General features: G+C 40.5%; 1 protein-coding gene and 1 long non-coding RNA gene across 4 annotated transcripts in view; one reads left to right on the top strand and one right to left on the bottom strand.

The window, feature by feature from the left end:
* LOC121631234 (microtubule-associated serine/threonine-protein kinase 1-like) overlaps positions 1-24,710 on the bottom strand; it is a 60,472-nt gene extending 35,762 nt beyond the window's left edge. The window contains exons 1-2 of one of the 3 annotated variants that reach the window (XM_041972023.1): positions 24,272-24,710; positions 12,841-12,869 (exon numbers count right to left, since the gene is read on the bottom strand). In XM_041972023.1, coding sequence (XP_041827957.1) covers positions 12,841-12,869; positions 24,272-24,310 — 68 coding nt within the window. In that variant the 5' untranslated portion in view covers positions 24,311-24,710. Of the gene's footprint in view, positions 1-8,214; positions 8,405-12,840; positions 12,873-24,271 lie in introns of those variants that run through there. The other 2 variants (XM_041972015.1, XM_041972005.1) reach the window with 2 other exon arrangements.
* On the top strand, positions 1,770-25,036 carry LOC121631249. Its single transcript, XR_006008709.1, has 4 exons — positions 1,770-1,781; positions 2,620-2,623; positions 14,419-14,425; positions 24,754-25,036. It is a non-coding gene; the product is annotated as an uncharacterized LOC121631249 (long non-coding RNA).
* Positions 25,037-25,748: the final 712 nt, after the last annotated feature.

Consider the following 25,748-nt stretch of genomic DNA (forward strand, 5'->3'; position numbering starts at 1 on the left):
CTCAGTCTGGAGATTTTATGGGTTGCTTTTTAAACCTGACAAGTTTCTGACACGTTTTGCCATCTGACATAAGTTAGTATATCAACACTTTACTGTTTTACAAAAACATGCTCAGATATGTGTAATCAGAGCTTGTATGGCACCTAAGCCCATTTTAGTTGAGCATTATATATGTGCAGGAGTTCTTCATCCTTTGAGGTAATAACATCACCTGGGTGTGCTAGTGCACTTTTGAGAGCCTTGACTTCACATTATTTTGTGTCAACTAACATGTTTACAAGCATTTTAAAGTCTAGTTTTGATTGGACTAAGGCAAAGATCTGCGTCTTTATGAAGTCATATAAAAATGCAGAGTTGTGAGTTTGATATGACCAGAAAAAAAGGGTAGATAGGCGAGTGTGCTGGAGAACAACCAGTCGATCACAGCTTCCCTTCCTGCACATCTGGAAACAGGACTGATTGTAATTCTGTGATTTAACACATGTAGAGTTTAATGCCATGCCTGACTATAATAATAAAAAACTGAGAAAGTGCAAAGAATACACACAAGATATCCTGATCGATGAGATCTCTACTGGCTTTATAGACATTGATCACGTTCATCAATATGATGGATTTATGGTTCAGGGCAGCAAACTGCTAATGCGCAATTTCACCCTTTCGCTCCTTCATCAATTATATTCAGAGAATCCTATTTTGATGATGCAGTGATCTCACAGTAACACACACTCTGGCCTAAATGATCCCAGCAATACCAATCATTTCTGTACGTGACTGCATGTGCTGTATGAGTGTGTGTGTGTGGTTCAGCATCATTTCATGCTTCCAATGCTTCTCCTGAGTAAAAAGGAAAAAAACAGAGGGAGAGTAATGCCAAGACTCAGTGGCAGGACTATTCTTGTTTAATGGATTTTCAGTGCTGAACAAAATCGATAGAAGCCAGCTGTAAACACACAAAACCCCACAGAGCTTTGGCCTTGAGATTCCTCAGCACAGCCAGGGTATAAAATACTGCCAGTAGTCTGGGCTACATGTTAAGAACATGTACACAGAGAGAAGGGTGTTAGTTAAAGCAGGGATGACAGTGAAGTAAAAGAGGGAAGTAAAAGCTTCTGGAAACCCAGAGAAAATATGAAAAACAAGATTTAGATGCAGGAAAGGTTAAATGTGCTTCCAGTGTTGCTCATCCCAAGCACAATGTAAACATAACCCAGTTTTCTATTATTAATTTTTTTTCTCCACATGCATGACAGGATGCATAAACCGAGCACGTGGGGAACTATGGTTCACCGTGCGCATGAGCAGAAGGCAGACAGGAATGGCAAAGCTCAAACAAAGCCAGACACACAGGAGCCTTCGTCTGCTCCTCGTTCGTTCTCCTCCCTCTATTTAACAGCAGGGGGACCATTAATATCGATCAAAACAAACTGGCCATTTATGTGAGGCTCAAAAAGAAGTAGATCTAAGGCAAAGGAGGAAGAGAAATTCATGGCAAGCACAGATACAGAAAAAGTGGTGGATCAAAAGAGGTGGAGGAAGGTGCTGTTGATGAGGAGGTGTGTTTTAAATACCTACATGGCATAAAAAGATAAATCCATCAACTCATGGGAGGGATGAAGGGAGCAAAAGGTGTGCAGACACAAAATGTATCAAATATCAATGATTTTGATTCAGATTCCCTTTACTGATATTAATTTATAGCAGGGGTAGAAATCAAAGCTAATTTATCCAACATCTAGAAGCCTGGAGGGAATGTGGTGGAGGGAAAAAAAAGGGAGTTGGTCACATGACAGCTTGTTGCTACGCAGCGTGCAGCAGGGAGACCTCTGATAATGCCAACCAGGGACCACAGAGGAGGAGTGGAAGAGGAAAAGAAATAGTGCTCATTATAGAAGTCAGTCATGTTTCCTGGTTAAGGGTGGAGTGAGAGAGTGAGAGAAAAGAAGGGCGCATTAAATGATCTGATGAGACTTAATGCGAAAAGACAAATAAATCATTGGCATTAGAAAAAAACACTAGCAGCAGAGAACAAGAGATCCTTGGGCTCCGATTAGTTATGTGCAGTAAAACAAATGGTCTTAGCTTTCTAGTTAGAGCTATGCCTTCCTAAAATTGTGGAAATTAAAAAGAGAATCAGTTACTTTCTAAAAAAGAAAAAAAAATTGAGGCGGCAGCAGAGGAAGGAAAGTAAATAACAGGACTGCATACAAACAACAGAAGCAATAATCACCGTCTCAGTCAAGTCTCACATGACAACGCACGTTATTTATGTGTTCACATGAATGTCTTCATACATCTGGAAAATATTGAATATATATTTTTCACAGATCATGGTTTTAAATAATGAGTTGTACTCCTTTTTTTCCTACAGAAGTGCCTTAAATCTTGGTGGCATAGATTCAACAAGGTGTTGGAAACATTCCTCAGAGGTTTTCTCCAGATTGACATGACAGCATCACACAGATGCTGCAGGTTTGTCGGCTGCATTCATGACGAGAATCTCCCGTTCCACCACATCCCAAAGCTGCTCTACTGGATCGAGATCTGGTGGCTGTGGAGGTCACTGGAGTCCACTGAACTCATTGTCATGTTCTAGAAAGCAGCTGGAGATGGTCTGAGCTTTGTGACATGGTGCATTATCCTGCTGGAAGTAGCCATCAGAAGATGCTACACTGTGGTCATAAAGGGATGGACATGGTCAGAACCAATGATTTCCTGTTTTCTTTCTATCATCTCCAACCAGTCTGCCCATTCTCCTCTAAACCTCTGACATTCTGGTCCAGACAACTGCTGCTCACTGGAGATTTTCTCTCTTTCAGGCTATTCTCTGTAAACCCTAGAGATGGTTGTGTGTGAAACAGTTTCTGTAATACTCAGACCAACAACCATGCCACGTTCATGCCACTTAAATGCTCTTTCTTCCTCATTCTGATGCTCAGTTTTAACTTAAGCAAGTCGTCTTCACCATGTCTGCATGACTAAATGTGTTGAGTTACTGCCATGTGATTGGCTAATTGTGTTAACTAGCAACAGAAATTTAACAGTACTGTCCATTGTATCACATGACCAGCAGTAGGACATACACCCCAAAAAGTGCCTGAGGCACTACACTGACCTCACTTAGCTCCCTCAGATCTCTCCTTGATTGCAAAGAGGATTGAGTAAAATGTCAGAATCAATGCTTGGCCAGGAGACAAATAAAGTATGACCTTCATCAGTCCCAGTTTTGTCAGTTCTCTGGTGCCTTGAAACATCTTTCAAAGCCTTTCACTTCTTTTCTCCCTCTCTATAGTGTGCTCAAATCTTTTGAGTCACTTTGTGGAGTTACACTGCAGCTGCCATTAGGAATATATATCAAACACACGCAAATCTAGTGCCATAAAGAGGTCTGTGATCTTAGAAAGGTTTTCCTCTAGTAAGGGAAGCTGAGAGTAGACAGCAGGGGGGGGGGACGATGAAAGAGACCAAGGGCTCCATTACTTTTACATCAGAGCAAAGGCAGTGCCTTTTACTGACAACAGGAGTAAGTAGAGGATGTAGCAGTGGAGGAGTAAGGTTGTGGGCATAAAACCCTGGACTCTTCTTAGGGAGAGCTGCAGCACTTAGCAGGACACACTCTTTAATCTGACCTCCCACTGACTTACTTTGGTTTCCACATTATTAGCTTGGTGAAGCGTAATGGCTTATTTAGGTACAGAGGAAGAGTGTTTATGAGTAGAAGGTGTGGAGATGTTAGTGTGTGAAGGATGTGTGGCAAGCAGGCATTAAATTAGATGTGATTATGTCTGTGCTGTTTGCCTAGCGGCACAGCGCACCTGAGCCAAAGCACCAGAGGGACACACACACACACACAAAAGCTACAGCTTGCCTATCTAATAAAAAAAATACCAGTTAACCATTACCTCAATTCATACCTTTATAAAGACCCTTAGAAATGGCCTTCTTCCTCATTATTAAAGGGCTCTGGTCCAAGCACAGTGAGCAGCTGTAACAGTAAATGTCCAGTTGTTCAAAGCATTTCTTCTCACCAAGTACCTTATTTATTCCATTTACATCCTAGTACTGACTAGAGGTCAGACTCTTTTCAAAGATTCAGCTCTTATTGCTCCCAAATAGCTCTTCATTTAGTATCACTGGGAGCTCCTTTATTACCCCAATTTAGCAATTATGAATGATTTGTGTCAGGGCTCTAAACAAGCTGTTTAAATCTCCAGCCAATTTGTCAAGTAGATTAGTAAAGTTAATCAGAATTTTCAATAGTCTATTTCTTTTTGGGGGGAAAATTGTTCAGATTATAAGTGCAACTAAATGCATTTAATCATACGTGTTTCTTTCAATGTTTTTTTTTTTCATTATAATGGCAAATTTTTTTCATTATAATGCTAAATATATCTATTTCCTTTTTTAGACAATATTGTCTGAAAGAGGAAACCTTTAATATATTAAGATAGAAGACAAAATTAACCTTTTTGAATATATATACATATATATGTAAATCAAATACATAATTGATTGCATGATTGTAAAAATACGTGATTGCATGTGCTGTATGAATGTGTGTGTGTGTGTGTGTGTGTGTGTGTGTGTGTGTGTGTGTGTGTGTGTGTGTGTGTGTGTGTGTGTGTGTGTGTGTGTGTGTGTGTGTGTGTGTGTGTGAGCAACTACTATGTTGTTCTTGTCAGATTTTACATGTTATTTTCCCTTTTATGAGATGCAGGAAGCAAAAAATTATTCAAACATAATGTGAAAAAAATATTCTTTTTTCTTTTTTGTATATTTAAAGAAGCATTTGAAACATTAAACATATTTGTTCACCTAATTTATAACATATTTTTGTAATTACCTGCTGATTTAACCAGGTGGAAATAGAATTTAAAAAAGGATTTTCATAGAACAAACCTTTAACTTATATAAAATGTCATGTCTACAAAATAAATAAAATCAGCTATCTTTATAATTAGAATACCTTGTTTATTGAAGGCTGGAGTTCACACAAACAGACCCAGAAATGTAATTTCAACAAAAGATTTATCATTTTATCTTAATTAATACTCATACACATGCATTAAAAGTAAGTACAGGAATTAAAATCTTATGAAAGAACTTTGACTTTGACATTTCAGCAACCTTAAATTAAGTAGTTTGGATGGATCTTTTGTTATAATAGGATATAAAATTGTGTAAACAGATTTAAGTCCACATAAGATACAATACAAACACACACACCAGAGCCATTCGTATGATTGTCATTTCCCTTATCAATAGCCAATCCAACTATATGTCTAACCTTAAACTTAAATCTGTGGCTGAACAGCTCTCTGAAGATGTGTCAGAAGTGAAGACAAGACAAAATGCCTTCATTCCCCAAAATGCCCCCAGTCCCTGGTTCGTGAACTCAAACTAAAGTAGAAAAGACAGAGGAAACAGAGAAAGAGTGGAAGATAAAGACGAGTCAAAGCGAGTAAGCAGGTCCTGCCTCCTGCTCACGTAACCTCAGCGAGCTGGTCCCTAATGAAAGAGCAGACGCATATATCACTCCAGGGCCCTGCGCTCTATCTCTCCTGGTTTCACCTCTTGCATAGCCTCCTTCTGTCTCCACCTCTTTCACTTTCATAATTCTCTTTACTAGCTGCGACATCGCCTACTTGTCTCACAGGTTTTGTAGCTAAGAAATGTATTTTACTGCAACTGGAATGAGACAGTTCATTTTGAACTGACCACATTTAAACTTAAAAACCCAACAATATAGTTTCAGAAAGATTCCCCTAGTAGGACATTGTCTTGTCAGGTGTTTATGAGACGTTAGCATTATTTCCATCTCTTTGATCATGTGTTTGGGCTCAGGTGGGCCATAGCCAGAGTCTCGTCTGTAATTCAGTGCCTGTTAAATCCTTCATCAGCAGGGGCATGTGAAGCCACTCTAAGAGACTCAGCATGACATCCACTAGTGCCAGTGCCAAAGAGGAAATCCCTGGTGCTTAAATGTCAGCTGAAATCTTCAAATTTTTAAAGGTAGGGAGTGATTAAAGATATTAATTATAACCTCAAAGAAAACATGGCTTATGGTATTCATTGTAATAATGATAATAATAATAGATTTATATAATGCTTTCAAGGCACTCAAAGTGCTTTATAATGAATCCATTATTCATTTGTGCTACATTCATACTTTGTGATGGTGAGCTAAATGTGTAGCCACAGCTACACCGGGGCAGACGGATGGAAACATGGCAGCCAATCTGCGCCAATGGCCTTTCTGACCACCACCAAACATTTACACACATTCATACACCAACGATACCAACACTGGAGGCATGGAGGGTGAAGTGTCTTTCCCAAGAACATGACAGATTGACTGTGATGGAGCAGGATTTAAATTGTCAACCTTCTAGTTATTAGATGACTTGATAGTTTAATTTAACACCTGATGTGGTGCATCATGCAGCAAAAATGGATTTGATATCACAGTAAAGAAACCTCCCAAGCCAGTCATCCAACACCACAAAAGCTTGCCTTAGCATCAGAGAGTCAGACTCCAGAAAAATCAATCTTCAGCCTGTGGTTCTGTCTGACTCACACAGTCATTGGCTGATGATGAACCTGCAGCTCTGCCAGAAATGTCAGTATGACGAGTCAATGATGCAGCATTTAAATTATTTAATGCTATTTCTACTAGATCAGGTTCAACAACACCAAAATCAGTGCCAAATGTATTGCTAACACTTTGTCTACAAAATGATAATCTCTTACTAGCACCCATTTTCATTTTCTATTGCAGGTTTATCACAGATACTTTGGTTGTATTGATAGTCAACTGCCAAGCTATGTGTCTTTCAAAGACCTTGAGCTTAGGGGTAACTGAAAAGGTTAGCATGCTAGCATGTGCAGAGCAGTTCAAAAACAAAAGCTTCCCTTAACAAAGTTTGTTGATTTGTAAAGACCTAAATGCAAACAGAACTTACCTCATGTATACCCTGACAATACAATCACTTTCCATGTCTGCTGCTATAGAGACTTTAGCTTTAACAACTAATGCTAACAAAACCAATGTAAGTCTAGCCTGCTATTTTATTAGTTTTAAAGTCAACTGTAGTTTGTGCAACATAGAACATTTTATCAATTATTGTTCAAGCATTTTTGTGCTCTTAAGTTATACTAATAGAGAAAGCTACTATGATAATATGGAAAATATTAAGAAAACACAAGCATGTTAGCATGTTGCCATTTGATTCTTAGCATTAAACAAAAAGGAAGGCTATGGGTATGCCATTAACTTTTTGAGTTTAGTCATTAATAATTCTGGTCAAGGTAACTATATGATATGATGACAATCCTAAATAAAAAGTAAAAAGAGAACACCTCAAATGTAAGTCACTTTGGATAAAAGCGTCTGCTAAATGACTGCAGAATAGAATAGAATAGAACCACTATTTGCATACAAAAACTACATCCACAGATTATTTAAATGTATTTGTGCAAATACAAAGAAAAGATTAATTAAACCTTTTACTGATCCGGAATGAGCTCTGAAATCTGAGAAATTGAATATCTGTGTCTATTAGAGCTTAAATTAGCTAAAATAAGATCTTTTACTTGCAAAAGACTTGCTAGTGATGCTAACTATTTGAAAATTAAGACATTTCTGAAAATAGGATTTATCTTTTGATGGCAATGAACACTAGTCTAAAAATGTAATCATTCCACCCTATGTGCAGCTACAGCTATAACATGCTCACATGGGCGCAAACATGCATTGATACTTTCATGTGATTCAACATTCGGTTTACTTGGCTGCATGTAACTTTCCATGAAAACACCTTATAAACTTTAAAGGATGTAAGGTTTGACCTTACATCTGTTTGTGGGACCTTTTGAACTGACCCTCATGCAAGCTACTAGACCTTCAGCATGATAGTAACAGCAGAAAAAATATACATCTCAATGTGTACACTAATCAAAAGTTAAAAAAAAATTAAAATTAAAAAAGCAAGCATCTACAACTAAGTTAGGTCCATGAACACACACAATTATTACCTCACACACCAGCCACAGCCTGTTTGTAATCTATACTGCAAACGCTATAGACTCAAAAAGAAAATCAAACAGGTAGAATGAGATGTTAGCAAAATTGAGGATGAACAGAAAGCCTGTTTATCACTCCTTGCACCATAGAAACTAAATCATCACTACTCCATCTCCAGCCTCTTGTGGTACCTTTTAGTGCGTCGAAACATGCTGTTGATTGGATTTTTCCTATAGTTGTGGGTCTGGGCAACAGCAGCAGCAACGACTGGGCGTTGAGGAAGAGCAGTCATAAAACAGCAAGTCTCCGGAAAAATATCCTCGCAAAGCAATGCATACTGTTGGTCACACAACCTCTGGTGTCTGCGTGTCTGAGCGAGTGTATCCGAGAACCAAAGGTGAGGGAGAAAAAAAAAAAAAAAGAAAGGAGGGAGGGAGAGAGCGAGAGAGAGCAGCGCAGAGGGAGGGATGAACAGAGGAAGGGTGGGTCGGCCTTTTAGAAAAAAATAACAAAAAGTGGCAGGCCATTTTTCTCAAGGCTAAGATGCTATACACAGTGTATTTAGTGATTTGTGCTTCTGTTTCTTGTTTTCCTTTCAGTTAAAAAGCTTTCACTGCGGGCTATTTACACCATGAATGAAGGAAGGGGAGAATAAAAGGAGGTTAATCTACCCCAGCAGAGAGGGAAGAAATGACGGAAGAACAAGCTCATGTGGACTGTTACATAACTGTGAAAAAGGGTTTTGAATGGAATCAAAGATTAAGAAAGCATAGATAATGATGATGTATGCCACACATGCACACAAACGCTGAATGACTGTGTTTACCCATGAATAGAGGCACCAGGCAGATTGAATGTGAGGCCAACTCAACTGAGCTCATCCATAATGGATAGTGGGCTAATAGCATCCTACAGAGGGAGAGGGAATTCCATGTGAGGGAGACAGTGACATGCTAAATCCAAGTGGAAACTGTCTCAAGAGACAATGGTGTGGTGGTAAAAACTATGAGGTAGCAGTGGAAGGTTAGAGACGGCAGTGAGCTGAAGTGGAGGGCAAAGCCTGGGCATAAACAGAAGTGGTCTGTGGCTTGATTACATAATGTTTAATGAGATGAGGCAGCATAAAACGAGGGTGGAGACTCACATATATGGAAATAATTATATTCAGTGAAACAAAGATCCTTAAGTGACATATTATTACACTGTTGTTCTTATAAGATTCACATGCTCGCCAGCCTGTTTATTAGCCACATCTTGGACAGGACTGCCTTTTACCTTCAGAACTGCATTCATTCTTGTTTATAGAGTCAACAAGGTGTTGGAAACATTCCTCAGAGGTTTTTCCCATATTGACATGACAGCATCACACAGTTGCTGCAGATTTGTCGGCTGCATCAATGATGAGAATCTGCCGTTCCACCACATCCCAAAGCTGCTCTACTGGATTGAGATCTGGTGACTGTGGAGGCCGTTGGAGTCCAGTCAACTCATTGTTATGTTCTCAGTTGGAGATGGTTTGAGCTTTGTGACATGATGGATTATCCTGCTGGAAGTAGCATCAGAAGATGCTACACTGTGGTCATAAAGGGATGGACAAGGCCAGTAACAATAGTTAGGTAGGCTGTGGGGTTTAAGTGATGCTTAGGTGGTACTAAGGGGCCCAAAGTGTACCAAGAAAATTTCCTACATAACTATTACACCACCAGCAGCCTGAAGTGTTGATACAAGACAGGATGGATCCATGTTTTCATGTTGTTTCTACCAAATTCTAACTCTACCATCTTAATGTGGAGATGAAATGGAGACTCATCAGACCAGCAATGTTTCTCCGTCTTCTGTTGTCCAGCTTTGGTGAGTCTGTGTGAATTGTAGATTCAGTTTTCTGTTCTTAGATGACAAGAGTGGCGCCCGTGTGGTCTTTTGCTGCTGTAGGGCATCTGTTTTAAGTTTGGACACTTTGTGTATGCAGAAATGGCATTCAGCATACCTTCATTGGAACCAGTGGTCATTTGAATTTCTCTTGCCTCCAACCAGTGTTTCCATTCTGCTCTGACCGCTGACATCAAAAAGACATTTTGGTCCAGATATCTTCTGCTCACTGGATATTTTCTCATTTTAGTCCATTCTCTGTAAACCCTAGAGACGGTTGTGTCAGAAAATGCCAGTAGATCAGCATTTTCTGAAATACCTAGACCAAGATCCAGGCCACATTCAAAGTCACTAAAATCCCCTTTCTTTCTCATTCTGATGGCAAGTTTGAACTTCCAGAAGTTATGTGGACCATGTCCACATGACTAAATGTGTTGGGTTTGTGTTAACAAGCGACTGAACAGGTGGACCTAACAAAGAGAGTGTACATGTATGCACTGTTGTATGCATGAAACAGGAAACTATTGACCTGTCTACAAAATTACCATAATAAGACCTTTAAAGGTCATATTATAAGTCCTACTTAACCCTTTAATGTCAAGCTCATCCATTTAGTAGGTCAGAGTTTAATCACTACATCTTATTAAAATGGTTTGGAACTAAACCTGTCCGTGACATAGCTACCTATACCTGTTTAAGTAGATATACTCTGAGCAGTGAGCATATTTCATGACATTACTTTGGAACATTTACACCCAGACCATTTATTTAAAAATAGAAGTCTCATTATTATATTTGACCAAAGATAATGATAAAATATGCAAAGAAAGAAATTACCATTTGCCTTTTGTTGCAGTGTAAACATTACAAGAGTTAAATCTGCACAAAGAGATTTTTCTGAACACTTGAAGGCAGTTTAATGTCTAACGTTTTTTTTTTTTTTTTTAAGCAGTCCTCAAAAACCTGTGGGAGTTTAACTGGAAAATTTCAAACTGTCCACTTAACCTTTTCAGTCTTCCTCCACTGAAGGAAGTAGAAACATGAACGTTTAAGATGCTAAACTTTCAATGTTAGTCCTTGTGTTCATTCTTCAGAAAAGCAGACAAAATCTCTCTTTTTTTTCTCTTTTCTTAAAGTGTTTGTCTGATGTATGCATTGCTCCAGGATGTAAAGGTACAATAATGCATATGTCACTCCAGGTTATAATAACTTAAATAACCTGTGTCATGTCTTATGAAGACTGTGGGGGTTTGCTGATCGTAAACATCCAGTATTGTGTATTTATTTTTTAACTACCATACAAACTTCAAGTTCACCCTTTTCTTGCCCCTTAACTACAATTCTTTAGGTAATTTAAGCTCTTAACAAACATTAAATAGCAACATTTGTGGACAATGCAGAACACTGCAGTTTCACAAAAATATGAATATATTATTATTATTTTATTATTATCATTACACATGTGCTGATTAAATTTTTTATCTATAAGCAAAAGCAAGTTGATGTCATACATCTTAAAACAAATCCCTAGTTGGTCCTGGTATAGACGAAGGATGTGATGGTGGAAGGCTTTTATTCTCTGAGTTTCTTATAAGAGCTCACTGGTTTATATCAACCATGGTTGTTTAAGTTTTCCATGTCCTTCCACTCCTTACTGTGTTTAAGAGTCAGAAGTACAATACTGAAGTTGGAAAACACCTCGTGGTTTGGTCTAAATCAGGGGTGCCCAAGTTCAGTCCTCAAAATCTTCCATCCTGCAACTTCTAGATGCAACCCTTCTCCAGCACACTTGAATCAGATGTCTTCTACATATCATTCAGCTCTGCAGAGGCCTGGTAACGAGCCAGCTATTTGATTGAGGTGTGTTGGAGGAGGGTTGCATCTAAAAGTTGCAGGATGGTAGATCTCGAGGACCGGACTTGGGCACCCCTGGTCTAAATGTTGCAAATCTCTGCATGGTTTCAGCTTTAATTTAACTTAATGTATCCTGATTCTTCTCATGTCACATGGACGCTGCCTGAGAGAAAAACAAAAGTTAAGTGATACTTATTATATTCTCCTCCAAGTCTCAGTCTTTGTCCTCTGTTGTGGGTTTTCAAGCAGAACTTTTTTTTTTAATTGAGACCAGCTCAGAAAGACAATTTAACAGTCAATAATTTTATGAAGATTTGATAATCATATATTACACACTTATTCTATATTTTTCTCATGTTGTATGAAACACTTAAAACTATCCATTAAGGAGCTAAACAAATCCTCTATCTGGTTCCTAAAAATGTTTTTTTTTATTATGTTTGTTTGTTTTACATACCTCATTTTGTTAGCTGAGGGATTCATACATGTGACATCTTTACACTGTAAGTGGATATGAGCTATATTACAAATTATTAAATTAATTTAATCACACTTTGCTACTGACATAATAGTGTTTTTAAAGAAAGGGAGGAGGAAGAGCTGGGATTAAGGAAAGACGGCTTTGTACCCGGACAGAGGACAGTAGAAAATCAGAGAGGTGGAAATTTGAGTGTAACAGCAACAGTTTAATTACCGAGCAGTAGGAAAAGAGGAGTGGAGATAAAGGCTAAGGAACTAGAAAAGGCTGAAAAGCTTTCAGCACCATGGACAGCATCCACAGCTCTCTGCTGGCCACAATCAGAGCCTGACAGCTGCACTCCAGGAGGCTTCCTCCTCCTTCACATATGGACTACACACTCCACACCACAAGCCCCACAGAAGCATCCTCCCAGCTTTCAAACAGAATGTGCAAATCATGCTGATGATCCAAGAAAGCCTGCCAGTGTGATGTAAGCTCGGGAGGACAGACTCTGTTGATGCCCACAAGCTCAATATGATTGTTTGTCTTTATGGAAAGGCCAACGTTCCCCTTAGAGAGAAAAGAAAAGACAGACAGAAAGAAGACTGGAAAGATAAAGAAACTTAACACTCACCTGCTGTTTTTACGAGGCAGTGGCAAGTCCTTCTGGCAGAAATGCAAAGAAAGAAGATGAAAAAGAAAGATCAGGTACAGAAAATGCAAATAATAATAATAATAATAACAATAATACAATAATAGGTGCTATCAAAGATGATTGCATCTCTACATTAAAGTGTTAGAGTCACAGTTACCATTTTCTAGAATCTATCTATCTATCTATCTATCTATCTATCTATCTATCTATCTATCTATCTATCTATCTATCTATCTATCTATCTATCTATCTATCTATCTATCTATCTATCTATCTATCTCTCTGTCTGTCTGTCTGTCTGTCTGTCTATCTATATGTATGTATATATATATATATATATATATATATATTTGCAAAAAAATGTTTAATTTAGTTATAAAATTTACATTATTGATCAGTTACTGATTCAGTTTTTTTTGTTTTGTTTACTTTTTTTTAACCAGACCTCTATTTAAAATGAATAAATATGTTATTTGTTTGTACCTTTAACACTTTGAGCTCTGTGTTTATTGAAAAGTAAATACCCATTATGAAATTAGCATATCTCTGCAATTACGAGGTCTATTTGAATACTTGTTGGAGTCAAAATAAAGGAAACACAAACACATTTGTTGAGGTGTGTAACAAATGTGTTACTGGTGAAGAATAAGTTAAAATGGCACATAGCACAAATAAAAAACATTTCAGGCTAGCCTAAAAAGAAAACCCAAACACTTTCAGAATAAATATCTCTTTAATGATGCAGCTGTAGCTCTATATCTCAGATCATTAACTCTGCAAAGTCCCTCTCATAAATAGTACATGGTCTGTACATATATAGTGTGTTTACTCAAAGAGCTTTACATATACATAACATTCACCCATTCACACACTGACGGCAGGAGCTGCCATGCAAGACGCTCCCATAAACTCATAAAGTAAAGCACAACAAAGTTAGAGGTTTTAGCACAGATGGTTCAGATAAAGTCTCAGTCACAGTTTGGTCATCTGTTGTCAACATCCCCCATCGTTGGACCTCATGAGTCAAAAGTGGGTCCTCTAAATGACTAAATGACTTCTAGAGGTGGTGGGTGTAAAATACTGTATGAATGTAATGCATTTTCACTTTGAAACAAACCTTATTCTCAAATGTTTCCTTTAACAACCCACAGCCATCTTAAGGCAGTGGTGAAAGGTGTTATTTTAATCATTGGACTTCAATCCAGCATCCAGCTAAAACAACATATTTTCCACGACTTGGTTACATTCAGTTAATAACATGACTTATACACATTTTGGTTGGATTCAGACAATCCTTTGGTTACCAGTTAAATATATGATCTTGTTACAGTGTCATTTACGTTGGTCACATGTGTCATGGTCTGTAAGTTTTTGTTTGCTTTGGATTTAGTTTTTTGTTTTTTCTTGGCTAAATATAACTTTTTGTTAATGTCTTTTACTTTTAAGGTTGCTTTGGTGTTATGCTCGTTGCTTTTGGTTTTGGTGTTGTCAGTATTTGACTTTTTTGTGTTTTATATCCTACCTTGCTTTGCTTCCTGTTTTATTTTAAATGTCCAGTTCCTTTGTTTCCTTTGAAAAAATCTCACTTGTCGTAGATGTTGTCAGGTGTCTGTTTCTGATTGGTTTCCTTTGCTCCTATCCATTTTGTTATCATTGTTACCATGGTCACCTAGGTCCCAGTCAGTCAGTCAGTAAACAAGCCAGTTAGTCAGCCATGTGTTGTCCCCTGAGTTTTGTTTATTAGTACTTTAAGAATGTGGGTTAAGTACTTTGTTTATCCTGTTGCGGCAGCACCATTAGCTATTCTAAATAAAGCCTTCAGTTCCAGCATTTGCCTGACTCCTGTTGGGAAATTCTGCACTTGGGCCGTTCAACCAAACCACATGTCAGCACAGCAGCACTTTCTGACTTTCTGGTTGTGTTTGGGCAATAATTTCAGGTGATTCAGCTTAAAATTCAAAGCTACTTGTTCAGATTTTCTTTTTCTTTTTTAAGAAAAATAAATACGAACATCATAGGAATAAAAATCCATTCTCTGTAATACGCCCCTGTCATTTAACGGACAGCTGCATGAACAGTTGCTCTACTGACCACTAGAGGTTGTTTATTAGCATTTGAAACAACAATCCATGTGACAGTGTTTGGGAGTAGAACAGTATCTGATATTTTGATGAACTCCATACAGTTATATCTTACTTATTTTGCAAAGGCAGCATGGGCTTGTGGGTATTGTACTGTTGACCAGTGAGACATGGATCTAAGTACAGCTCAAATAATTAAAACTGCCAAAACACTGAGTTTAAAGATATGCCATATTCTTTACATGTCACATTTCTGTATTAACTATCATTATGGGTGACATTAAAGAGGATCAGTGCTCCCACACTTCCCCAGCTCCAGTGACTGCAGCACACACCACTAGAGAAATCCAAATCTCATCAGGCCTGTGGATGTCATAACTGGATGGAAATGCACAGTGACCCTGGAAAAGTTACTAATCAAGAATAACCAGTTTGACTACTTGTCCTCATTAACTCCAGCAGCACCTCCCTCCCCAACAGGGCTGCCCACAGTCTGTACGCAAGTGTGTTTGAGTCATATCTTTGTTTAGAAATCATCTTAGTCTATTAATTTCATTCCCTACTTCATGGAGCCATATGGACATGTAACGCTAGGCTGAAACAGCAGCCGATGCTTGCTGCACCAAATGAAAACAGCATGAGCAGCGCCGAGTCTCATGCCAGCACAGCCTGGCTCTTTGCTAAGTCAGGGACACTGAGGGGACAGAGGGTATAAACAAGGGTGGAGTAAAGGGTGAGAAATAGGTTCGTTCTTGCCTGCAGCCTCATCCTTCTGGCCTTCAACTCTACGTATTTGTGTATGTGTCCAGTATGCTGTTTGTGTGTCAGGTGTGAGCCATTACTCAAAGTAACAGAAGCAGTTAATGTGTTAGTTGCTTCACACCCCCTTCTGTCACACACATGGTAATGTTGTTATGGTGCTGTCAGAAATGCACTGACAGTCTGCTAGTCAATACAATTATTAGGTTAACCTTCAGATAAAGATTGGGTGCTGGGCCAGCACATGAGCACCTGCTGCCACTTATACATGCTACAGCATAAAAAGAAATTATAAGGCAGCTTCATCAGTCGGCATCCACAAGATTAAATTATCAAACAAAGCAGACAATTCTCACCTGACAAAACAAACAAACACACAAACAAAAAGAAAGCAACACTAATGTTTTGTCCTCACCCAGGATTATAAGCAAGTCAGAGGAAACACACTCTAGTTGTTGGACTGCATGTCCCCAGGGTTTACATGTTATCTGAGACAAATCCCTCTCTACAAGGATGACCGAATATTCAACCCATTGATCCCTCTTCACTTTGTCCTTCATTGATCCGGTTAATTGGCCCTGAGTTGTCACAGCCAAGGTGATTATGACTTCCAAAGGCAAGAAGATCAAGCTTGCATGAGGAGGTTTACTGTAAACACACCAGACAGTAGTAGAGCAGAATGGCTGTTCCATGCAGCATAAACACAACTCCATAAAAACTAACTCAGGGCTTCCTCCAAGCCTAAAAACTGCTCTCCTTAAATGGGCTTCAAGACTGTTCCCCATTTTACACAGCCTTCATGGGCTTGTGGGGTGCTCAGTCTAAGGCAACTCTAAGAAATGATGATCGTAGTCCTAATCTCTCTCTTTGTGGAAGCAAACCCTTCTTTTGGCAAAAAAAAACCAAAAAAAACAAAAAAAACAAAAAAAAAAAACAGGTGGTTTACTTGATGGAAGAAAACGCATCTGGAAGTCATAAACTACATGGTAGGAACTTATATGCATGACTACATTGAACAGCATAAAACAGAGAAAGCTCTGACTACAACACATGCTCTGACTCCACTATGGCTTTACCAGCAAAATGACCTAAACTATAAACAACATTTTCGTTATAGATTAATGTGGCCATCCCTTTTAGTAGCTCAAAATGTCATCCTGTGTCCCCTGAAATGATAATTAGACAACAAAAAAGGGGCTGCTAGGAAAGAAAAGGGGATTCATTAATTACAATTCCCTGTAAAACATCCTCAGGCAAAACGTTGACCCTCACATTGCTCCTGATGGTCAGAACAGCATCTCTCAAGACAGAGATAAGCAGACAATGCTCAAATATGATAAGCTGCCTCCGGCATATGTTTGGCATCTTAACTTTCGAGTAAATAATTTGTAGAATATTACATACATTTTAGACAAGACTGTACTTCATGTTTTTCAGCTGTAGCTGTAACTCTGGAGATTATATTATTATTTAGATTATTTAAGATAAAGGAAAAGCTCTTGATTCATGTTGGGCTGCCTCAGGCACCGCATTTTAAACAGAAACAAAAAGCATGTCTGTTGTGTGTAAATTTTTACAACTAAAAGCAGTAACCCCTGGATATAAGCAGAGTTCTTTTGTACCAGCATATCCACAATAAAAGACCCAGATGGCAAATTAAACAAGGTGCAGCCATAATACCTCCATCTTCCGCTCCTTATACGATGTCTTTTGCTGCTTAGAGCCTACACACAAAAAATGTATTGAGACTCAGTCCAAACTGGGCAGGATAGTACATTACATGCCTGTTTTATAGAAGCTTACTTATTAAACCCTCAAATAGCATGGCCCTTATTAACTTGCTAAGATTCCATTAAACTTTCATATCATTTTCCTTGATAATTCTTTGATTTATTCCAGATAGTAATGCTTAGTCTTTTAAAAAGGTCATAAAGTGATCATTCATTTCATTATTCTTTTACAGACTTCATCAACACTCTATGATATATGGATAAGCAGACAACATTTTATAAAGATACAAGATCATTTTTTCCACATCTGGGTCCTAATATGTATTTTGTAGCCTGGTTTATGGTAACTCTCATGTGGTTTAATTAGTTTGTCAGAATATCATAGTTACTGCTCATTGCATGACTGAGTTTCTTCCATGACTGCATTAATAAAGCCTGCTTTTTATCAAATAAATAAATAATTATGTCTAAGGCTGAAATTTTTGTGAAATTCAGACTAATTACTCTCTTATTTTCACTAATGACTGTCAGTGATGAAAATATACAAAATACCCACCGATTGCAGATGAATTCCTCACTTTATTTACCATCTTTTCCAACTTGCTCTTTTTATCGAGGTTGAGCTGTGTCCTCTTGAGGGGAGAAAAGCTGGGGTTTGAGCTTATAAATGATTGTTTGATCCCCTTTTAGCTGCAGGCTGTCACATTGAAAGGAGACTATGTGAGAATGTGTTGCAGTGTTTTGCAAACATCTTTTCAAGGTGGCTGTGCGGCTGTCTTGTGATGTCTGTGGTCAAAGCGCAGGTATTTTGACATAAAATATACAGATTAAATATCTATCCTGCGGACAATTCAGTTCAAGCATAATCTCTTTGACAAAAAATAACCTATCTTTATGCTTTCTGTTTGTGCACCTGTTTTTACAATTCCTTCAATCCTTCAAATTATATTGGTCCCTGCTGGAGAATTTATTTTTATTAAATTGTGCCTAATCGGGAATGAGCAGGAACGATGAGCATGTTAAACCTTCCTTTCTTTTATAATAATTTAGAATGCCGCTGTTGCAGTCAGTCAGGGACAAGCATTGTGATGCAGGCAGTAAACCAACAGAGACTTTTAAGGCCAGTGAATTCTGTCTCCTGGTATGGTCATAAGTTATGCTCATAAAAGCTCCTTTGCTGTTGTGTCCTTCAGGACATACAGGCTGCACTAAAGAAATGATGAAAAAAAAAATGGCCCCTGTAATAAGGAAATAGCATTAGCTAGGCTGCATGAAAACAGAGTGCACTGCTGCTCACTCAGGATGCATTGGCCACCCCACTCATTTAGTCAATGCCGTGTAAAGAGAAATGGTGGGGAGCTGGCCAGAAGGCAAACAACAAGGATCAATCAAGGAGTATTTTTCCTGTCAAGTGAGAGTGAACAGATGCGTTATCGCCTACATAAGTTACGGTCTAACCAGTGCATTTTAAAAAAATGGAAAAAAAACAAAAGAGCTGATGGATAAGAAGGAAACATGTAAAGGTACCCTGTCACTGGAATACAAGGTGTAAATATGAAAAAAGTCCATACTTCTTCATTTTGAAGGTTTTATCTAAAAGTAATGTAGTCGTCACCAGGTCTTAAAATTGAGTAAATACAACCACTGCTAAGTAACAATGCATAACATATAACACTGTGTCATCACTTTTAAATAACTGAACCAAAATGTGTAGTTTAGTCACCACCCTTATTCCCTTATTTCTTCCATATGAATTAATGCCTTAATACCAATTATACATATATATATATATATATATATATATATATAGATAGATAGATAGATAGATAGATAGATAGATAGATAGATAGATAGATAGATAGATAGATAGATAGATAGATAGATAGATAGATAGATAGATAGATAGATAGATAGATAGATAGATAGATATAAACAAAATAAATAGGAAAAAAACAAAAAGAAAAAGTCTGGAATGAAACTAAACTAAATATAATTAAATATAAAATAAAAGAATAAAAATAAATAATAGTAAAGTAACATTATAAAATAATACATAAACAATAATAAATAAAATACATCCATCATATACATCCATCCATCCATCCACCGGAGTCGGGTCACGGGGGGCAGCTGCCTAAGCAGGGAAACCCAGACTTCCCTCTCCCACAGCCACATTCACCAGCTCATCCGTAGGGATCCTGAGGTGTTCCCAGGCCAGCCGAGAGATATGGTTCATCCAGCGTGTCCTGGTTCTTCCCCGGGGCCTCTTTCCGGTGGGTGTGCCCTGAACACCTCACCAGGGAGGCGTCCAGGAGAGATCCTGACCAGATGCCCGAGCCACCTCATCTGGCTCCTCTCGATGTAGAGAAGCAACGTCTCTACTCTGAGCCCCTCCCGGATCACTGAGCTTCTCACCCTATCCCTAAGGGAGAGCCCAGCCACCCTGCAGATAAAACTCATTTCGGCCGCTTGTATTCGCAGTCTTGTTCTTTTGGTCACTACCCACAGCTCGTTACCATAGGTGAGGGTAGGAAAGTAATTTGACCGGTAAATCGAGAGCTTTGCCTTTTGGCCCAGCTCCTTCTTCACCACGACAGACCGGTGCAGAGTTCTCATCACTGCAGACGCTGCACCGATCCGCCTGTCGACCTCCCGCTCCATCCTTCCCTCACTCGTGAACAAGACCCTGAGATAAGTGAACTCCTCCACTTGGGGCAGGACCCTATTGCAGACCCAGAGACAGCACTCCACCTTTTTCCGGCTGAGGACCATGGTCTCAGACTTGGAGGTGCTGATTCTCATCCCAGCCGCTTCACACTCGGCTGCGAATCGCTCCAGTGAGAGCTGAAGATCACAGCCCGATGAAGCCAACAGAACCACATCATCCGCAAAGAGCGGAGATCCAATCCTGAGGCCACCGAACCGGATCCCCTCCACACCTCGGCTGCGCCTAGAAATTCTGTCCATAAGTTATGAACAGAATCGGTGACAACGGGCAGCCTTGGCAAGTCCAACCCTAACCGGAAACAATTCTGATTTACTGCCGGCAGTGCGGACCAAGCTCTGACACCGGTCATACAGGGACTGGACAGCCCGTACAAGCAAGTCCGGCACTCCATACTCCTGGAGTACCCCCCACAGGAGTCCCCGGGGGAACGTCTTCTCCAAGTCCACAAAGCACATGTAGACTGGTTGAGCAAACTCCCATGCCCACTCAAAGACCCTGAAGAGAGTGTAGAGCTGGTCCACTGTTCCACGATCAGGACGAAAACCACACTGCTCCTCCTCAATCCGAGGTTCAACTATCCGATGGACCCTCCTCTCTAGAACCCCTGAATAAGCCTTTACCAGGGAGGCTGAGGAGTGTGATCCCCCTGTAGTTTGAGCACACCCTCCAGTCCCCCTTTTTGAAGAGGGGGACCACCACCCCAGTCTGCCAGTCCAGGGGAACTGTCCCCGATGTCCACATGATGCTGCAGAGGCATGTCCGCCAAGACAGCCCCACAGCATCCAGAGCCTTAAGGAACTCTGGGCGTACCTCATCCATCCCCAGGGCCCTGCCACTGAGGAGCTTTATAACCACCTCAGCGACCTCAGCCCCAGAAATGGGAGACCCAACACCAGGGTCCCCAGATACGTCATCATCGGAAGACGTGTTAGTGGGATTGAGAAGGTCTTCCAAGTATTCCCTCCACCGCCTCACAACGTCCCGAGTCGAGGTCAGCAGCCCCCCATCCCCACTATACACAGTGTTGATGTAGCACTGTTTTCCCCTTCTGAGCCGTCGGATGGTGGACCAGAATCTCCTCGAAGCTGTCCGGAAGTCATTCTCGATTGCATCTCCAAACTCCTCCCATGCCTGAGTTTTTGCCTTAACAACTGCCAAAGCTGTGTTCGGCTTAGCCCGCCGATACCCATCAGCTGCCTCTGGAGTTCCACAGGCCAAAAATGGCCCGATAGGACTCCTTCTTCAGCTTGAGAAAATCCCTCATTGCCGGTGTCAACCAACGAGTTTGGGGGTTTCCACCACGACAAGCACCAATGACCTTGTGGCCACAGCTGCTGCTGGTCACCTCAACAATAAAGGCACAGAACACAGCCCACTCTGACTCAATGTCCACCGCCTCACATGGTTGAAGCTCTGCCAGAGATGGGAGTTGAAACTCTTTCTGACAGGGGACTCTGCCAGACGTTCCCAGCAGACCCTCAAAACAAGCTTGGGTCTGCCAGTCTTGACCGGCATCCTCCCCCACCATCTGAGCCAACTCAGCACCAGGTGGTGATCAGTTGACAGCTCTGCCCCTCTCTTCACCCGAGTGTCCAGGACATGCGGCCGCAAGTCCGATGACACGACTACAAAGTCGATCATTAAACTGCGGCCTAGAGTGTCCTGGTGCCAAGTGCACGTCGACACTCTTATGCCTGAACAAGGTGTTCGTTATGGACAATACATGCCGAGCACAGAAGTCCAATAACAAAACACCACTCGGATTTAGATCAGGGGGGGCCATTCCCCCCAACCACGCCCCTCCAGGTCTCGCTGTCATTGCCCATGGTGGGTATTGAAGTCCCCCAGCAGAACGAGGGAGACTCTTCCATTCTGGGGTTGCTCCTGGTGAGAGGCGCCGAGCAGGTGTGGGCAAATAATAAATTAATTAGATAAAAAATGTAAAAGGCCCAAAGTGGTTCGTAGCAAATTTATGACATCAGGCATCAAGGAATTAAGATTAGTTCATAAAAACCTGTTTAGCTTATTTGAAAAAGATTGCAGGAGAGAGAGCATATTATTTCTAAGAAAAAAAAAGACATGGCAATACGGTTTAGGTTTGCAATGCAGTATTTGAATAAACCACAAGACTTCTAGAAAAATGTCCTTTGGACAGACCAGATCAAGTGGAGACAATTGGTCATAATGAACAGCAGCATGTTTATTAGCACAAAGTCCTTATACCAACTGTCATACCTGGACACCTTGCAATCATTGAGTGGACCATGAACTCCTCTGTGAACCAAACTGTTCTAGAGTCAAATGTCTTGACAGCTGTAGCTTGGCCTAAACTGGATTACGAAACCCAAACAAAGCAGTAAATCTACAACAAAATGACTGAAAAGAAAAGAAACAAGGAGTTGACACGACTTAGTCAATGTCCAGACCTTAACTTGATTGGAACTTGGTGTTGGGACTATAAGAGAGCTGTGCATTAATAAATGGCTGCAAAATTTGATGAACTGAAGCAATATTGTAAAGTGGGCCAAAATTCCTCCACAATGAAGTGACAGACTGATAACAATTTATAGGAAAAGGATAACATTCATGCAACATTAATTTCAAATGGGTCTAATTTGACTTTAATTCAACAGGAGAGTGAATGTGTGCAGACAGAAAACTGAACAAGGTAAGTGCCAATGCTACCATGCTAAGTCATCCACATTCTGGAGAGGCTAAATAGCCCAGCAAAAAGGCTGTAAATGCCATCCAACAATACATGAACCATCAATGCATCATGTTGGAGCAATGCATTGTGGGGTGTAACCCCTGGCCCCAACAGCAGACGAGAGGGGTGTGTCACCATATGGTGCTCAGAGAATAATTGTGTGTGTTTTTGTGTGTGTGAAATGGAGGGAGAATGGCGGTTGGGATGATGAAACCCAGGGGACTGACACGGCAGTTGAGCACACCATACAAAGCCAATCACTTTTCAACACGATTTTTATAGACACACAAAGCCATAAAAATGACATAAAGGCAGAAAACTTGTGTGGATAAGGTAAATGCACACATTTTTAGACCATAACACACATGCACACACACATTAAATCACTGGTCTACCCTGCCTATATCTATAAAATACCAGTGACTTTATGAGTCTGACTCTATGATGATTAATTCCTTCAGCTCCTGTCATACATCCACAGCAGCATTGCAGAGAGCTGAACAGTCAGGATGATGAGACATGAAATCATCAGCACACCTAACTACAATCCTCCATTCCCTCTTTCACACTCTTTCTCCCTCTCTGTGATCAGACTCAATTTTCCTCAAAGCAGCTCAGACTTCAGAGTGCTCTTTCATAGTGCTTCTTTTCAGTAAATGAAACCTCTGGAAGTACAAACTGAGTGAATGAGAGAAATGAAATGCACACACATAAACACTATTGCATGTGCAGAAGCCCACAGAAGGCTTGCTCTCCGCCCGGCCTGCAGGCTGCTCATCTCTGCTCAGTTCACTTGACTGAACAGCACAATGATGGAGGGGAGGGTATGACCCGTGGTAATGCAGGCGGCTTCATAATGGATGAACACAGTTATCTCAACGCGTCAAACCAGCATGCATGAGTGACCATCCAGGGTTTCCTTAAAGAGACTGTACATTGTGCATAAACCTAAATCTTGAAATTAGATTAATGGCTGGAAAACGACAAGCCCAAATATAGCATATGTGACAGGAATTGATATACACAAGACATTGTTTTCAAGCGTAATGGGGTCAGTTTGTTGCACCGGGCTCAAAACCTCAAACGAAAAAGGGGGTTTTCTTTGGTTCAAACACTATTAGATAATAATTTTGAAGAAATATTTCAATTTGAGCAAAAGCAAAACACATTTCATGTTTAAAGTGTTCATGGCCTTCTATTTACTGTAAATATGTTTTGATTTAGGGCATTGTTTTTATAAATATCGGTGTACATTTTGTCATTAGCAGTCTATGAAAGACGAAAACCTCTATTGGTCAATAAAACAACTAGCAGATCCCAGAGATGATAAAACTTTTTTTTTCTCAGTAGAGGAAGGAAGATGTTCAACAGTAACCAGAACTCCAGTGAGGTGCACGCAGCTCACCTGCAGCCTCCTGCGCCTTATTATTCCAGAGTCATCCATGGTTGATACCTAACGAGGAGCAGCGGGACCCCAGTCAGGGGTTTCCTCTCACAAAAACAATCGTTTCACCACCTTCACTGCTGTTTCAACCCCGTCGGCGCTCCTGTTCACAGCCGAGCTGCACAACAGCCGCAGCGTCCTGGCGCACTCGGAGCCAAAGAGGCGCGCTCACACAGAGGCAAAGAAGCAGTCCGGTGTCACGTCGAGCAAAACCTCGAAGACACACGCATATGTAGCGGTCCCATTCTCTCTGAAAAGCGTTTAAGAAAGCATCGGCTGGCTTCCTCAGCTTCGCGTGTGACCCGCGCGTCCTGTGCCGCCCCTGCTGACGGTCATGCTGCTGGCATCTGCGATCCTTTACCGGAGCATCCTTGACATTTTGCCACAGATAAAACGCGATGTTCGCGTGGGATCAGCGCAAGTTGTTACAAGAATCTAAAAAGACTTTCCACATCTGATCACAAAGGACGGGGTGTTTCAAGCGCCGCGCGCGGCGATAATTTAGTGATGCATTGTAGCGGAGTGGCGCTGCTCTGAGACGCGCTTTATCCTCGCGCTCCTCGGTCGGGCTGACATTGCCACTGATTCACCGCGGAGGAGCTCGTCCTCTCACTCCCCTAGGAGGAGAGCTCGTCCTTCCTTTACCCCCCACCAGCGCCTATCGTCCCTTTTGAAAAACACATCAAGTTTAAACTCTTCTCCGCTTCATTCATCCATTCGTTTCGCTTCTCAAGCTTAACTTCCTGGAAGTGGACAGGGCGACAGCAGCAACGCGATATTTCTAACCCCCTTCCTGGGATTCCCTTTTGCCCCTCCTCCTACGCAAGAAGCCGAATGTTTCCACTTATGAATGGAGGAACATCCAACCCCCTCTCCATCAGAAGATGTACTGCAACCAAATGCACCTCTGTCGGCTTATAGATGTCAGCTGAAACATCAGTTGTTGTATTGCGTTTCCATCCTGAATTGACTAAAAGCTTGGACATACTAACATTGCATCACAAAATTCAGCACCACAGACAGTGACTCGGGATTAACAGCGCACGAAATCAGAACCGTGCACGTTGCGTCATTACTTCCAAAGGAGGCATAATGAGAATTGAGCTCCTTTCCAGTGCAATTTTGACATCAAACACTCCCAGCTGTTAGCATAAAAGAAAGCTGTTTCAAGAATAAACGTACAAACTTAGTATTTATGGGATCAGAGCGCCTCTTTGGCATGGACTGTATTCGAAATCTGTAGGCCTGTGTCACTTTTATCAAAACCCACAATTTCTTCTTTTTTAATAGCTTATTTGCCATTTTTCCAATAATAAAATGCTCAAATCTTCACAACTGCCAAAGCTGCAACAAATGAAGCAACAGTGTCAGACAAAGCCAGTAAGAATATATTTCTGTCCCCTTAGGTACAAACTAGGCTTATGTACCCACAAAGGCT

Source organism: Melanotaenia boesemani, chromosome 2 (assembly GCF_017639745.1).
Source record: "Melanotaenia boesemani isolate fMelBoe1 chromosome 2, fMelBoe1.pri, whole genome shotgun sequence".
Classification (NCBI taxonomy): domain Eukaryota; kingdom Metazoa; phylum Chordata; class Actinopteri; order Atheriniformes; family Melanotaeniidae; genus Melanotaenia; species Melanotaenia boesemani.